The sequence below is a fragment of the Athene noctua genome, chromosome 9 (assembly GCF_965140245.1).
Source record: "Athene noctua chromosome 9, bAthNoc1.hap1.1, whole genome shotgun sequence".
Taxonomy (NCBI): Eukaryota; Metazoa; Chordata; class Aves; order Strigiformes; family Strigidae; genus Athene; species Athene noctua.
In genome coordinates this window covers 19,267,921-19,286,016 of record NC_134045.1, presented here as the reverse complement: position 1 = coordinate 19,286,016, position 18,096 = coordinate 19,267,921, and the positions used below count along the sequence as shown (strand labels likewise).

Sequence of the window (18,096 nt, the reverse complement as noted above, 5' to 3'; positions counted from 1 at the left end):
TTTCACTTTTTAAAGGATCTCTTTATAGTAATACTACAAAACTACACATAATAATAATTGAGAACATGGAACAAAACCAAACAAGCACTATGCAAAATTGGAATCTGGCCCTGAAAAGCCTTTCTTAAAACATCTCATTCATCTCACACATTTTGATGAAGACTTCCTGCTATTTCAATGTGCATACTTTGGAACTTTCCCTTCTTCATTTCGAAGAGCTAAGTAATTGATTTGATCTCCCTTCTGTGCTAAAATCTTGGTGCAAATTCTTATTAAATATAACAGTCATTTAGGACCCAAACTCCTGAAATATCAATCTTGTCATTTCTTCAGAGCCATGAGATGCATTCTTTGAATTCCCATGAAGTACACTACTTCAGTGATGCTTTAGCAGTGCATAAAAAGGTTCACTTGGAGATCTGTGGAAATCCTGTACCATAATCCCTAATAAATTAATAGATCACAACTAACTTTCTTCAAAATGAAAAAGAAATTCTAGTACTTTGATGATGTGATATAGCCATTCCAATCCACGATCCTAATTTCAATTTACGTTTCATAAAAATATAATAATTTTAATAAAAATTATCATCAAATATTCTAATTTCTTATTTAGTTTTAATGCCTTAGGATTTTTATTTTTAGAAAGAAAGACAAGAAAAATTATAATTACAGGAGTTGTCCAAACTACATTCAGATGTACATATGTTTCAAATCAAAGACATTAGCCACAGTAAAAATAATCACTAGGTGAGGAATTGAATATTATATTATACTATTTTATGTGGATTGATTCTGTGCCATTTTTGTATTTTTAAGAGAGAAGCTAACAGAGAACGTATGTTATTAGCATGTTTATTTTTTTTAATTTTATGGAGAAGATGGCACTGCCTGCCTTTCTGTTAAACAGCAAGATAAAGGTTGAATATAATTTTAATAGTTTTCTTCTTTCTTGTGTAACCTACAAGCTATTGTATTGTCTTTTTCAGCCCATGTTACTACCATTTTTGTGTTTTCTGATATTGCTTTCATTCTGAAGTAGACCTTGCGAGTTTGTCATTGTGTGTAAATTAACACTACCTACCTTTCACTACATGTATTCTGCTTCAAGAATATCATATAGGATACAACTGGATAACACCTATTATAATAATGCCTTTTTAATTGAGATGAACTTGTACCTGGGTTTTATAGTATGGGTAAAAAGCTTTCATCTCTACTTACTAGCCATTCCCTTCTCCCTGGGACCAAGTTTCACTGGCATAGTGAAAGGATCACCCTCTCACCAACTGAGAATGAATGCATTAAATATTCTGCACTACATTTATGACTTTGCTTCTTTAGGATTTTATTTGTAATGATCCTCTAATACCTATAATTATACTGGACACTTTACAGAATGTAGTCTTAGATTCTTTTTCAGAAGCTTCCCAACTCTAGCTGTGTCGTTCAAATTGCTCTCTCAGATTCAGTCTCTTGAAGCACATTATTTAGATATGTAGCCTCTGTTTTCCTACTCAATGCGAGGAAAATGCTTAAGCCCCAACTATCTCACTAGCTTTCTAAAATGATAGAAGTATTGCTCTGAAATGTAAGAAATATGTGTGGTACCAGCTTTTTTGATACTACTAGTACTAGATAAACCCTAGAAGCAGAAATCACCTTTTTTCAAATGCCAATCTGTCTTGATCTTAAGCCACTCATCTTTACCAACTACAGACCATCATAATTGCTTTCAAATGTCTCTGCAGTGATTTTACACTTCCTTTATTAATCAGGAAAGACACCTCTTGCTGCTACTGAAGGACCAAATCCTACATACCTTATCCATAACACTTGCACTATATACTTCTAAGTAAAAAGCAAGAACTGTAGGACTGACCCTTGGGTCTGCTGCACTAGCAGTTTGCCAGTACAACTCTCTCTCCTAATGGGCTGTCACCAAGACAACTCTCAGAATCACCAAAGAATCTCAGTACAAACACCTTAACACAACTCCTAAGGCTGCACAGTATACTTAGTACACAATGACAAGAAAAGACTTATACTAGTTTGAAAATATACTCTATTTTCAGCACTGCACCAAAGTGCACCAAATGCTGTCAAGACAGAGCTGAATGTGCCATAATGGAAGTGACCAAGTGAAAACTCCAGAAATCCTTGCATGTGCTGGAGCCAATTCTGCTACTTTGGGAATGTTTTTATCTGGGCTTCAGGGACCTAACTTCTGTATGTTGTGGCACACACCTGCCTTCTCCTCTAGGAAAGGAGTTCCTATACCTCACTTGCTAAAACAGAACAACATCTACCCACCTGAGATGATTCCTCTTAAAACTATTTCAGTTAAAAGTTTAGTTCACTTTAAACCTGTAGCAATTGGCAAGGATATCACTGTAGCACTAGTTAACAAAATGAGTTAGAAAGCAGCAGTTCAATCTGGACTCTGACTAACATCAAACAAGTTCTTTCTCTACACTAATCCCATGAGGGTTTAAATCTAAACTATTTAGAAATTGAACTATTTAGAAAGGCTCTGTTGAACACGAGTTAGTTCTGTTCCTACCAGCTCATTACCTTCCCCTTACAGTAGCAGATTACTTCCTGTATCAAAACTGTTTTCACATCTCTCTCCACTTTGAAAATGCTACCTTGTCATTTTATCATGAGTAATTACAGAAACAGTCCCCGTGCCTCTCTTTTATTAACACCTCTCAAATATTTGTGCAGTGATTTCATATCCTCCTTTAATCACCTCTTATTCAGTTTATACAAATTAAGTTCAATCAATCTTTCATTATAAGTAATATTCTTCTCACCTGAGCTACCCTGCTTTGAACTTTCTTCAGCATTTCAGTAGTCTTTTTTATGATGATGGGTCTCACCAGTACTACGTGCAGTATTCTGAGGGCAGCTTGTGCTATCGTTGATATGCACCATTAGTATTAAAATGGAAATTAACATCTAGATAGAAGAAATAGTCTGTAACATCAAAAAATGTCTGTAACATCAAAAAATGTCTGTAACATCAAAAAATGTATGTAACTCAAAAGTTGCTGTCATCTATCCTATCACTACCTTACTTGTTTTTGTTCTACTGGACTGTATTACAAGGTCTAGATGGAGAAAGATAATAAAAACTGCAAATTAAAATAAAAGATTCAAGCCTTACTTCTGCTGAATGCCATTTTCATTCCTCCTAGGCCTACTCATTTTTGTTCTGATTTCAGAATAACAGGGTTCAACATTGGTCCAGAAAGGGCCATATACTAAATCACTAAGAGCTCTGTTGATTAAAGCATGTGCACTTTCACCTAAAGCTAGGTATAGAAAAAAAAACACTCTCAAAAAAAATATCCACATTCTATTAGGAGAGTCTTTGGTTTTCTAGGTCTCCTGACTCTTCTACTCATCTCTGCTTTACTAACTCGGAACTTTGGCTTTGTATCAAATGACCACATCTAAGATGGCAGTGTTTTAATATATATTCTTTTTCATATAAATAGTAAGGGTTTATGCTTGAATAATACAATGTGTTTTCCAGTGCAGTAGGGCGTTTGGTGTAATTTGTCTTGTTCATTTAACTATATTTCAGGTATGTGTAGGAGTAACATTATTTAAGTTCATGTGAATCGTAAATAAGTCAGACACAGCTAAAGATGTATTTTCTCTGCCAATCCTATATTGTAGAACACAGTGTCACTTCATATTATGTTCCATTATGATAATCTTATTTTAAAGCTGACAGTCATGACTTAATATCCTTGAAAAACCTTAAAAGTAAGAGGTATACTTCAGCTACTTTTAGCAATCTTAAGGAACCCCCTTCCCCAATTGAATTTGGATTATGAGAGAATACATACAACTTGTAAACCTTTATAAAATAAGACACACAAGTCATAAGACCTGGAGCCAGTTAGTCAGATGTAATGATAATGATTTATGGAATATATTTTAGTTTACCATGAGTTTCGTTACTAATCTGATGTCATCACACTGTAAATTTAACCTCTCAGAAAATCTTAATCTGTATCTTTGTAACGTATTATTTACGTTTACTCTCTACCTAGCAAATCAGTGGTCATCATAAAATTCACCTATAAAAAGTAAAAAATATTCAAAACAAGTAATCAAAAAAGGATTTACCCTAAGCCATATTGAGTGAATGAAAAAGAACTCCTGAATTACTTTCTTTCATGTGCCTATAACTCATACAGAAGAACTTGCAAACTAGAACTGCAAAAGTATATGCATTTTTCATCTAAGGTAATGGAAAATTATTGTTTTATGGGTCACTTACCAGGACTTATTTCTGTGCACCCAGCATTACAGAATTGTTTCAGCAAGGAGGTTGGCAGTAATGTTAGAGCTTCAACCAAGAGTGTGACGTAGATAAGGACTACACCTAGTTAATGTCAAGTTGGTAGGAACAAAAAAGCAGAAGAGTAAGCAACTGCTTTCCTCAGGTTTGCCCTCAGGTGCAGCAACTGCTTCTACCACAGGCATGAAGCCATATCCTACACCTTTTCTCCCTCTTCAGAGGGAGTTCAGAGTACTACAGAAGAGAGAGGAATCAGGAGGCATGATTAGGATTATTCCTGATGGCCAACTTTCAGTGTATGACTAAAACAAAGCAGCAAGGTCAGACAATCTTTATTCAGAGACAGGAAATGAAAAAAATTATAGTCAGTACAGACTATCTATGGCTGCCCTGTTGATGGTAGCTGCACAGATCTAAATCTAGTCTTTATTTCTAATAAACAAACCTATTAAAAGGCCAGTCATCTAGAAAAAATAGTAAGTGGATCAGCTCTAAGTGGCCATACTTCTGAAAACATTTCATACACACCCCCATGTATGACAGAAAATATTTACATTCTTAAGTGGAGCACTTTAACATAGCCCATTTCTTTAAACAGTGATTCCATTTTGAGAAAGACACAATTCTAGACACAGTATCTGTGTTCAGAAACAATTCTGTTCCAAATGAATTGGAAAGGCTTTCGACTTAGCAGGGGCACTAATGAAATGTAACCACAGAGAAAAAGTAGCTGTATACACACTCCCCCCCACCCCCCAAAAAAAAAACCAAAACCCGCCAACCAACCAAACTCCAAACCTTAAAATATCTACCATGTTTGGACGATCACCTTCAGGTTTTATTAGGTTTGGATAAGACACTACTATACCTAGCTGTTCTGCCTTAATTTGTACACTGTCACAATAGTGTCCAAACATCTTCCCATATGAAAACTTTCACTGAGGTGCCCAAGTGCTACATCCAAATGTGTAAGATAATGTGTTTTCCTGGCCTAGTTACAAACAGCAAACAAATATTAGTTGCGGTGGCTCACACTACTACGTTTGGATAAATTAAAGAAACAATCAAACATCTACATACTTTATTTGCTTTGGACATTTTCTTTTTGTTAAAATGCACCTTCCACTCTATCTGTCCAAGGCAACAGTACTACTGTCCAAATTATATAGCTGCTAAACTAGTGTGCATGTTTTATGCACCACTACCTCTAAAAGGTGAAGTATACAGCGCCACAAGCTACTGCAAAATTGTAGCTATCAGCATAATACTATTGGTGTTTTGAGATTGCATGTAACAACCCATAAAACTCTCTCTGGTATGTAATAAACATTATCATACCCTTGCTCAAAAATTCTGGTATAACCAAGAAAATCAGCTGCATAGTTCCTTATATTTTCTGAAATCAACACTTCTCTTCAGAAGAACCACAACTCCGCTGGACTTTAGAGCAATCTTTTTCACCCTGTACAATACGTGGCTGTGGTTTTTACATAACTACCTGCATGTGGTTTGTTTATTGACTGGACTTTCATGTATGTTTATTGTTTACATATCCTAAACAAATGTATGCTGGAGGGCTCTATATAATTTAACATTTAGTACGGCTAAGAGTCCTGTAAGTGAATGAAAACACATCTCAGACACAAGAACAAATTCTGCAGATTTTAAAACATTACAAGCAATGGATAGGTCCATCTAATATCATAGAAACAACTGCATACTCTCTGGATTAACAATTTGGTGGGTAGCTGTAAGAGTAGTATGGCAGTTAAACTACAGATGATGGCCATTACATACAGATGGCAAAGAAAGAGAAGACGGCCTCAGTACATAAACTCATTCAGTTGAATGGCTGAGAGAAGAACATAATCGATGTCCTCCATAGATCCAGAAAAATGAGGAATCTGAAACCACTTATTCATTCAGAAGCAGCTCCATAATATGAAGTCACTTACTCATGGACTGTGGCAAAGACACAGTTGAATTCTTTGTGATTAAATTCCCTTTAGAAACTAACATGTCATTTTCATGGTAACTGAACTGCTATTCAAAGGAATATTTGTAACTGGAAATTGAGGCAGGAGGGGGAATTTAATGCTAGTGAAACAGGAGAAAAATCATGATTTTAAGGTTCACCAAAAAGCTTTGGAATTTCCTCTGGCGTTCATGATAATGCAAATCACTTTCCTAGGTGATGAATAGTTACTTTACTGGATTAAGCATAAGGTTTTAATGCAATACCAATAAAAAACCTGAGTAAAATTAAATAATTTTTTGTATTTGGAATATTTATTTCAGGCTCTTCTTGTGTGAAAGAAGTGAAAAAACTTCTGTTAGGTGGAAAATACACTTCCCAGCTCCTCTGTAAAAACTGATGTGTTCCCGTGCTAAAGCACTAGCTTTCACTAGTAGAAACTGGGAAACAGCCTGCAGTTAATCCCCCTGTAGTTAAGACAGCTAACTCAAGTCATTACTGCATGCAGTAATTTGTAATCTTAGAGAAAACCAAATCATATATTTTGATACTTGATGGTCGGGGGTCTGTTCGGAGATATACTTCCACATGACGTGGCAAATCAGCCAGCATGAACTAAGGGACTTTACTAATTAACATTCTCTTGACATACTTATTTTTAAAACAAGTTACTGCTTTTCCATAGTGCTGTGCTAGAGTTATTCTTTGTAAAACTCAGGTTTACATGCAGAGTAAAATAACATAATGAACCACATTCCAGAGATTATTTTGACACTCAGGATAGCTGTCCTCAAACCAGAAGAAAACACTTTACTGGATGACTCCATTAAGCTATGAATCTTTATCAACCTGTACTACATACCTAAAGTCCCTGCAAGTTAAGGCATTTCTCGGAAATCAAAAAAATTTTTCCCATGTAAATCTCACCAGAAAGAGCTAAAGAAATTCTGGACTTTAAAGAGTATAAGAGTACTCTATTTAATGTTGGTGAGAAAATTTAGCACACTTGATCTATCAAAAGCATCTTTTAATAATTTTTCCTAGCATTTATTTCAAACTTTTGTAACTCTGCAATGAGGACAAGAATTTTTACTCCTGCTTTACTCCTGTATGGTCATATACATTCAGGTGGTTTTTTGTGTTTTAAAATGAGTTATAGCTTTCTTCTCCCTAGAAGATCACAGCTGCTTGACTCACAGTGATTAAAAACAGCTTCTAGTAACAGGTGAAAAAATGTAAGAAATAACATCAAATCACTTTAAGAAACACTTCTCAGACATATCTAAATGAAACTACTGTAAGTACAACGTACATACAGAAAACAAGAGGGAATGGATTTATTGGCAGCTCTTTGAGATGACTTTCAAGACTTTAAAACCACAGAGAAATACAATAATCCTAAATGCACGCTAATAAAACCTCATATCAACACTCAGTTTCATGTTCATTCTTTACCCTGATCCATTCAATCAAGAAAGAAAAATAATTTTAATGAAAACACATGATATTTTCACTAAAGTTCCCAAGCTAAACTGTACTTCTTTCAAACTGAAAATACTATGGTCTCATATTGAAAATTACATTATGCTCATTAAATTCCTCAGGCCAAGCCTTCCAATCCCTAGTCTGTTATAAGTCACACGGCACTTCCACTACTCTCAGTTTTGCTTCAGTAACTTCTGTAATATTAAAATCACCATTGTCACTACTACAGATTTTTTCTTTGTCTTTTCACATGATCAGACTCCGATGGGATACAAGTGACACACGTTACAACTCAATATACTGACAGACATCTTACGCTTCCTGTTTAAGTATATGATATGAAATACGTAAGAGGCACAGTAACTTGTGTAAATATAACCCAGGGATTCCCATTCAGCCACCTACCTGTATGTGGCTCAATAGAAAAGTAGGGCTGTCCTTCCAGAATGCTATAAACCAGCTTGGCACTATTCCCATAAACTGGATCATCTGCATCTGTAGCTGTTACTTTAGTAACAAAGGTGCCTAAAGAAAAGAATATACACAATTAACGTTTACACTCTTATTAGAATTTGCATAGCTTATTCCAAAAATAATTTGAAACAAAAATTAATTTCCTTGTGAGTTGTATGACAATAATAAAAGAAGAAAAAATAACAGTAACAACGTAAAACGTTACTTGTGAAACACAAACAAGACATTTTCTTTCAAGATGATACATACCAGCAGACTGAATTTCTGGGTAAAAGAAAAACCTTTTCAGTAGTTGTATTATTTAAGGCTTCTTTGTAGAATGCATTTAAAGCCACCTAGTAGATATTTGTAGAGTTCAAGCATTTGCAAAGGAATCATATCAAAGGGATACAAAATACAAGGTTAATAATACATATAATATGTTGCATTTAAGGTTTGCAAAATCACATCTGAAAGAACCTTGCCAAGTTATAGAGACTGCATAGAAAAGCAATAATAAAAAGGATTCTTTTTTCTTCTCTTGGCTTGCAGCCATATTAATGGTTTGATGTGGCCACAGTGACAGAGTTAGGACAACATCTATTGTCTCTAAAAAGAGTCTCTGCCACCGAGGGGGCTATTGTCGAGCCAAAGTTCTAAATTCCATACTCTGACCAAAAAACAGAGGAGAAAATTATGGAAATGGCCCTTTTTATTTCTTACGCCACATAGCACTTGCCATTTCTGTAAGAAGCAAAATTCAATAAAATTCAGTTGGTTACATTAAGCTTGCTACAGAGGCTTTTTTTTTTTTTAGGTGACTTAAAAATATAATGATGACATTAATTAGGATAACAATAAAGACAGTATCTACAGAGGGAGAGCAAGCAAGAGTAGGAGAGAGGCTAAGGGCTGAATTACGTTTCCTATGTTCAGAAAAGAATTATAGTTACCACCAAAATACTCCCCTTTCTGGATATGCCAATACAAATAGCCTCCTCTTTCTTCTCACACTTGTGTTGCTGAATCCAAATTACATGTCACTTCAGGACAGGAACAGTAAACTAAAGGGGTAGGAGATCCCTTTGGCATGTTCTTGCATTGCATGCTCTTTTCTTCTTTCTCTGTGTGGCACATTGCTGCTATGGCTTTGGGCAATTTTGTTTGTTACAGTACATGCAAATTATTGACAGGAATGTGTGCCTATTTAGAGACAATTTACATATCACCCAATGGCTTCCATTTCACGCTTCCCCACGTGGCCACTTCAAACATCAATCCAAGATATGGGGCTAGCGGGATTTGGAAGTGTCTAGAGAGATGGATGACACCTCGCTTATGGAGTGGAAGTTCTGCAGTGCCTGAAGGTGCGGCAGGTTTGCTGAATGGAAATAATGGAATAATTCACAGCAAAGGGAATGCGGGTTGCAGAAAACATCCCACTAGAGAAAAAAATGCCTATGGCTTGTACTGGTCATTTATTTTGGCTACTGGCATAAATTTATGCATTTTTACACGGAAAGAACATCAATGAAGGGAAGCAAATCAGCTGGTTGCCATGCAAGCTCTACCATGGCCCCATCTGGCAGGACAGGGCCCCACCAGCATCAATCCTGCTGCTCAGCAGGGTCCAGAAGAATCCACGTGGCCTGCAGCTGATGCATACCACGTGGAAGAGGAACACAGTGCTGACAAATATTATGCTGCATCTACCTTTGACAGATGCTTGCTGAACCTGTTCTTATAAACATGTAAGCTGTTTACATGCTGAAGCTTAATTGGTTTTAATGTTGAAAGGTGATCACACCTAACCTTTGATATAATAATCTCTAACCTGCCACTGGGCATGAGAAATGGACTTTATCCTCAACTTGATGGTTGGTTTGTAAGGAATTAACATGGGAAATTTGTTGTCTGACCAATTACAACTTTGGCTGTATATCCAGACACTAACAGACAATGCCTGGTAGGTTTGAGTGAAAACAATCAAGGGGATAGATGACATAAGTGTGGTCCCCAGCCTTGTAGCAAGTACAGCAGCCTCAGCCTATGGACAATATCCTGAATGACCTCCTTCACATCAGGAGGATAAAAACAGTATCAGGGAAGCAACCATGGGGCACACTCAGAGGCCATGGCATAGGCTACAGAAAACACATGAAACAGGGAACAATGACATAGAACTCTTGGGGAAGCTTGAGGTTGGATGTTGCAGGAACAGAGGAACAAAAGGACCCTTTGTGGTTTGCCCACAGTAGTTACAAAGCATGAAAAGATGTACTATTAGAATTGCCTAACATATTTAAGTTTTGTTGGCTCACCTTCTGTAACCCATACATGAGTTACAAGTTCTCTGTTTTGTTGCTCCTACAGAAAGCAATCCCTCAGCCAAGTCGTACCTCTAATCTCTTGCAGAATTCAGGCTATAGCCCCACCATCCCAGCAGGACGTTCCCTGCAGTTCACAGCTGCTGTCCCATGCGTGATACCAAATATGAATGCAAAGGTCAGTGCTTTCTTCAACTGGATTAAACTGAAGTAGCAGGTGACATGGCTGCTGTCATAAAACTTTTGTTTTGTAATCTTCTAAAACAGAAGAGGCTTGTGCAGAACATCAGACAATGGGACAATAAGGCTCATCACAGAACAGTGAAAATTTTTGTAAGAACATTTTATCTAGGCTGTTCCATTTTGTTTCCGTGATATACTTTATACACAAAGGAAAATAAAGAAGTGAAACTGCTGACTTCTTTGAGATTATGTTTGATTTGCCTAGCTGGCTCTCATTTCAAAGGACTTCAGAAATAATTACATTGCTTGTTTAGAAAGATTTGATATATAACATCTATTCTTTCCTTATTTCACTTGAGAATTCCTGAAGACTTTTAATGATATTTATTTCAAGATTTCAAAACTTAAATGGGTATGCTGATTCTCTGATAAACTCATCCTTTATCCCAAGTGTTCATTAGACATTAAAGTTGAATACGCCTTAATAAAAAGAGGCTGACATTGCTTCCAGTCTTGATGCTCAGCTCTCAAGATTTTTTTTTCCTGTGATATAAAATAATTTAATCACTTATTGAGGCCCCAAGTTTTTCTGAAATGTATACATACATTAAAAATACATATGTAATAGTCAGTATTCCCATTCACTGTTTATATACACAGAAGCAGGGGGAAAATGGCATACCCTTCTTTCTCTTTCCCTTACAGGTCACCTGAAGTGGGACTATAATCTCAACTAATAGAACTAATGAAAGGGAAAGAAAAACAAAATGCTCTCCCAGCTCCTAGAAATCAATTTCTTACACTGCCAGTCTCTGTCATTTAGCACTTAATTTCCGGCCATCATACACACTTCTGAGAAGGTCTGTCAGATTCAGTAATTTGCTCCCAATCTTATTGATGAAAATTGTTTATGAAAGATGTAAGCAGTCATGAAACAGAAATTAAAGAAATTACTTCCACTACTGAAATTAGTTAAGCTTTTACATAGTTCAAATTTTATCACCTTTAATTTTAATTATTTTATTTTATGCCTTGAATTAAATCTGCAGGTGTGAAACATACCACATTAATATGTTCACACTGAAAATCAAAAGTATATAAAGGAGCAAACTGTCCCCTCTGCAGCTGCAGATGATGTTGCTACATCAGTGCTGCTCTGGTTCCACTGCAAGATGCTAAGGGTCCAGAAGTGGCAACCAATCCCGCAAGTGACAGAACCCTTTTCAACTAAGCATGAACAAAAGATCTGGAGAACCAAGAGACTCCTGAGAGTGAAAAGTAATGCAGAAAAAAAGGAACGCGCAGCCACCTTGGCTGTTCTCGAGGCAATATCCCAAACAGCAGAACTCTCCATGCTTTGGTCTAGAGTTTTGGATTATCAATATTTAAGTAGAATTTTACACCACTACAGACACTGCTGTTATAAACTACACGTACATAAATACTCTTTAGATGCTTAAAGTTTTAAAGATAAAAATTTTGCATTGAAAAGGCAGTAAAGAATGTAGAGAAGAGCATTTATTAGGAAAATGCTCTTTGAAAAACAACACCCTGGGTTCTACCCAGCAAATAAACAGAAATTAAGGTTTCTGTTTGTGTTTAATTTTGACTGCATTTGGCTTGTGTTTGTTTCTTTGTCAATGCTACAACAAACTCATTTAACTAGAGACTATAAATTTGAAATGGTGCCATTTTTACAAGAAAGCCACTATTATAGTTCAAGTCACTGTTGTCCTAATTACAATAATACAGCAGTTTTATATAATCTGGCCCAACAACATAATCACTGTTTCTTTTTTTCTTTATGTACCTAATATTGGCTGATGTAAAACAAAATCATTTTTTCAATAGATGAGGCAAATTTTAAGATGTTCAGTTAAAAAACTTTCTGCATCTTTTTCTGTGGTACACTTTTGCAATGTTAACAATGCTGCAATTAAATATGGACTGCAAAGAGATTCAACAGATTTTAATTAATGAACACTTCTAATGTGATTTAGCCATTAACCATTGCTGATTGTTTTACTCTGTTAGTGTCAGGTTTCATAGTTTCTCTTTGCAACAGGCTAGCAATCAGAGATGCAATTAACAATAAAAGTATTTTTATATGGCTAGGTAAGAAAGCCTGTGTTTGCTGGCAAACTAAGATTAAAAGCCATCATAAAAATAAGATGTGTGTGCTCAGCTAGTGCTCTTCTGTTGTTTTGGCTGTGTTTTTAATGTGCAAGTCAGGGTACAGATTCTGCACATTAGTCAGAGAGAAAAATGCATATGCTGCCACAGGGAGTAGAAAAGCGAATTTTTTGGTGTGGCAGTGAAATGTGCACACTGGAAAAAAAAAAAAAAATCAAACTTGTATGTTCTAGAGGAGGTAACGCATAGTCGGTGCCAGAAATTTACATGTATCCATATTCAATGAAGCAACCATTTTGTTGAAAGATTGCAGTGACTGGTAAAAATAAAAATGTGACCATAATGCAACATAGTGGGACCATGTTTTCTCATTTTCCCAAAGACTTCTGGGTTTCTTTTCCTTTTCTGATTCCCTTTTTGGTCACCCTTCCTCTTTCTTTCCTACTCTTCAAAATCTTGACAGGTTTAAATCTCCATTTCATTCAGAAGATCTGATTAGCAATCTGACAGTGCATTGAGTATATTTGCATGAAAAAGACCTACCATTATTTACCAACTGGTCTGTTTTTCTAAGAGGATCACTGTGCTTCAAAATCTATAGCTAGATTTTGAGTCTGGCTGATAGTAGCCGTGAAGTCAGTAGTGGTCAAAGCAAAGCATTGTTTGTATTCAGCAGGTCAGATAAGCATTCTTTCCAAAATGAAGCCTTTTCTTCACTGTCCTTTGCTATAATCTCACAGGTAGCATGACAGTTGTTGTCATGGTAACAATTTTTTATTGAATAAAACTGCAATAATCTCATAAAAACCTGTATAACTTCTTGACATGTAAATTATTAGTGCCTCAAAGCTGAAGAAACTTACTCTTATTTGTTTTTCATTGTTGCTGATTTTTTAAATACAGAAACATAGTTTTAAGCCTTATCATCCTGTATTATTCTATATGAAAACATTTCTAAACACAAAACGTATGAATTAGAGATTTTACTAACCAAATGAAGAGAATGTATATGGAATAAAAATCTCTGAATGCACTTCAGAACTTATTAACATTTGCAAAATACACACCTAAAATATTATCATTGGTATTTTAAATGGCATAGCTTGCTGTCTATGCAGATATACATGCATATATATGCAGGCATGTTGGTGTATGTGCATTCCAGGGTTCTTTTGCAGATCGTACATTATTCCACGCCTACCTTCTACATCAGTACTTGAATGTATTTTTATTATTATTAATAGCTACTTCATTGCCAAAGCTCTAAAAGCAACACGTGGATCAAGTCCCACAATGAAAGAAAATCCTCTCTCCGAAGAGCCAAGTACCTGGAAAGACAAATGCAGACAGACAACTGAAGAGAGACAAGGAGGTGACAAGAGGATGTAAACCATCCTGGGAAGCAATGCTGTCAGCACACAGTGGTGCTGCTGCCTGACCCACCTGCTGTCAGCTCAGCACACCTACCCCACAGTGCTTACAGTATGTAGGCATCATGGAAAAGTTTTAAGGACTGCTTTGAAAACAGATGACAGTGGTCTTGTGTGGGTTTTTCAGATCTTCACACACTTAAAGGAAAGCATGTGAAAAATAGAAAAGTATTTGCTTGGGCCCCTTTCAGTGGCAAAAAATTAATGGAGGTGAAAGGTGACATCCTAAGCAGTGCTAACAGAGGCCAGAATGGTCCACTAAAGGAAAAATGGGCAGCCTGTGCTTGACATGCTAGAGAAACAGGAAGGCCAGAATGTATTCTTCGATATCTATAGTAAAATCCTGAATACAGCCACTCCTAGAGGGAGTAGTGAGAAAGAAAATGTGTGTACTTTACAGATGTAATACTGATATGTGGGTGATGAGAACCATATAAATACATAGATAGATGCAAGACTTCACTTAATCTTCTGCAAAGAGAAAAACAACAACAAAAGCTTCCTTACAATGAGAAATTGTACAAGGAGGAATAATACCCCAAGGGAAATAACAGAATCCTCCTCACTGAAGAGTTCATTCTGTTGCACAGAATGCTAGATAATGTATTCTAAGGGAAAACCCTAGAAAGACAGGAAGATTAACTAATAGGGTGATTTGTCTTTCCCAGCTGTAATTTATTTGACTCTAAGTAGTGAAATACTGTGATGCTGTCATGATCTTGTTTATGATGATTAAGGCAAGGAAGAAGGAAGAGAGGGTTATTCATATAACTCAGTTTTAGGCTCAACTGGCTAAATTAGATACCTAGTTGAACTAGCTTTCTATTCTAAGGGAGGAAGTAGAATTGTCCTCTCATGGGATTCTTCTTTCTTGGTTAACCAGAGAGGAATCCAAATTAAATTAGCCAGCTAATGTGAATGCCTAGATTTCAATCATATGACTACTCTCTTACGTGTATGTATTCAAAATAGGCCATACCAGTCTATAATACTAACCCGCCAGGTACTTCAAGCATATAAGCTCCACACCAACATATAGAAGTACAAATCTTGCAAGACTTTTCTTTTAATTTACATTATTTTCCATACACATATATATAAAAACCTATGTGCACTTATATACTCGTATAGACAATTGTATACACTTCCTGAAATAAACTGCAACTGATATATTTCATATTCAGTTTTTAAAACTAATCTAAAAGATTAGAGTAACAAAGCATTACTTGTTTGTTTTGCTGGTTTGCTTTATATAAGTAGGCATATGCAATGTCACTGAAATGCACAGAAAAAGAGATTTGAGAACTCAGTACTGTACAGTTCTACAGGAAATGGCAGATGATGCCCCAGAGAATTGATAGTCTAAACCAAAAGTTTTAACACCTGAAAAATCTGACTTAATAAAGGGATCTGAAAGAGTCAAACAAGAGCAACTTGATCGACAGAAGGAAATAACTACTACACCAAATTATGAAGTAACACGCAGGTGAATGCAAGATACTCTTTCCTGTTTCCACCAGGAAAATAATCTTTTCATATACCTTTGATGTGTTAAATCAGGTTTAGCTCCAGAAGCAGAAGAGGAATCTGAGTTGTTTCTTCCAAACGTTACATATTTCTTATTGCAAATTTCTTTTTGCAATTTTTAGAGTAGATAGTTTAGAAAGTTAATGAAATCTTTAAAAAATGTTAATATCATGCAGTATGTACGAGTCAAAATCTGTGAACAACTGAATAACCTACCCCATGCAACACGACACTTTTCAGATTGTTCATGTGTCATTTTAAGGTCTTTTTATCATGTGAGGGAAATGGAAAAATATATTGTATGCAAATGTGTAACTGCAGAAGTATGAAAGGTGCTTGCTATGCATAGGAGAAAAATGCCTTCTGTACAGCCCACAGACAATGGAGCAAGCTGGCAGCCTTCAGCATTTTACAGCTGTATAATGACGACTGTAGGAAGCATGGCTGTGAAATCTAATAAGCTGCATATTTTACATTTTTTTGGTGCATAAACTAATTGTTTTCGAACTCTGATGCTGCCTCTCTAACATGATCTTTTGGAAACAAAAATGTTTTACATCAGAAATATACGTTCAGATCTAGTGATACAGATAACTCTTTGGCAATTATCCTTGCTGGTGTTACCTACTGCTTGGAGTTAGCTTGTGTGAATCTAATAAGAAAGGACACCGCCTTTTCAGTTTTAAGGTTGGCAGGTCTTTCTTGCTGCAACTTACAAGATGGTGCCATTAGAGAGCCTGCAGGTATTCCTTTATAAATTCCCCTGGGTGGCTGTTTGTTAGGATTAGAATACAGTCTGTAACATCACAGGCAAGAGTAGAGGGGTAAAATATATTTTATGTTTGGTTGAAAGAATTATGTTTTCTTTTCATGTTATTTTTTTTATTCTCCCTTTAGATATCACCCTCACTATAGAATATTAATTGATATTTGTGAGATGTGGAAAATAGCTGTTCTTTTGTTCAGGACTTTTTGAAAGACTGCTTGTCTCTAATCAATTGACTATTTCATCAGCATTCATTCTGTGAGGTCCCCAGGCAAAGACAATAAAATTGGATGATCACTGTACACTATATTTCCAAGCAGGGAAAAAGAGTACTGTAAGGCTTGTTGATTTCAATGGAAGTTTCAGGTTATGCTCAGGTGTATTGTATAAAAATATAAATAAATAATAAAGTAGCCCTGGATGTTTACTGCAAGAAATTCTTACATTTATAACTTTGTTGTGAACAGAAAACGGCTCGTATAATGCAGTTTTGATGCTCTGCTTGCTTTGTTTGGTAGAGTGCAGCCTATAATGCCAGCAACTATAATCCAGGTTGCAAAAGCAGACTCTGAAATATTGCCCCCTCAGGCCACTGCAGAGCAAGCATATGGCAGCAGAGACCATTTGGGCCCCAGGGAAAGGGCACACTTGAATCAGTTGCCCAGCAGTGCTCTACCGGCTGATTCATGACAAAGCCGTATTGACATCAGCTCCACAGGCAATTGCTTCTCTGCATTCATGAAGAAACATTAAGTGCTGTAGATTCAGCAACAAAACCAAGACAGAGCTAACAATTCGAGGCAGGGTGGGGAATGACCAATGTCAGAAAAAAAAATGGATTCTGAATTGGATCTGAATCTCATTTTCCCAAATGTCAAGTGTGTCCGTCAAAAAGACGACTAACAGAGGTCATCTGAATTAACAGAGCTTGAGAAGTGTTGGTCCCCAGTGTTCTAAAGCTAGATCTTTTGTGTTAGCAGAGTGATTCAAGTTATATTAATAAAAGTTTCTCTGAAAATATTACCACACCAAATTTAATTATCTGATGTAGAACTTTCTACCTTCTGGTTAGAACTTGTCAACATATCCCACAACTGAAAAAAGGGAGAGTAAGTTCCAGTCCAGCTTTGTGGCACTTCATAGAGACTCAGCCCAGCAGAAATCTGTACCAGTCTACTTCCTCTCCTGTTTTCCACTTAGGCATCATCTAATGGCCAACAAATGGGCTCGTGTCACTAAGCAGAGCTGCTCAGAAAAATTAAATGGCATGCTTTCAAAGCATACAAAACAAAAACCCGACCACTGTTTTAAATATATATTTTCATCAAAATTTAAATTCGGGAAAATAATGGAAAATAGTTGCTAAGAGTAGATTTAGACTTGTAACCAAAGAGAATGTAGCAGAAACCTGAGTCAAAGACTTATTTTCATATAGTCACAGAACAGAAATACGGTGATGTATTTGATACGTACAAATGAAAGCAGCCACAAAGAATTTT

At 36.1% G+C, this 18,096-nt stretch overlaps 1 protein-coding gene across 2 annotated transcripts in view; it reads right to left on the bottom strand.

Moving 5' to 3' along the window:
* The window catches only part of CDH8 (cadherin 8), a 151,493-nt gene that overhangs the window by 73,328 nt on the left and 60,069 nt on the right, over positions 1-18,096 (bottom strand). For both annotated transcript variants that reach the window (XM_074912950.1, XM_074912951.1), the window contains exon 5: positions 8,184-8,303. In XM_074912950.1, coding sequence (XP_074769051.1) covers positions 8,184-8,303 — 120 coding nt within the window. The remainder of the gene's footprint in view (positions 1-8,183; positions 8,304-18,096) is intronic.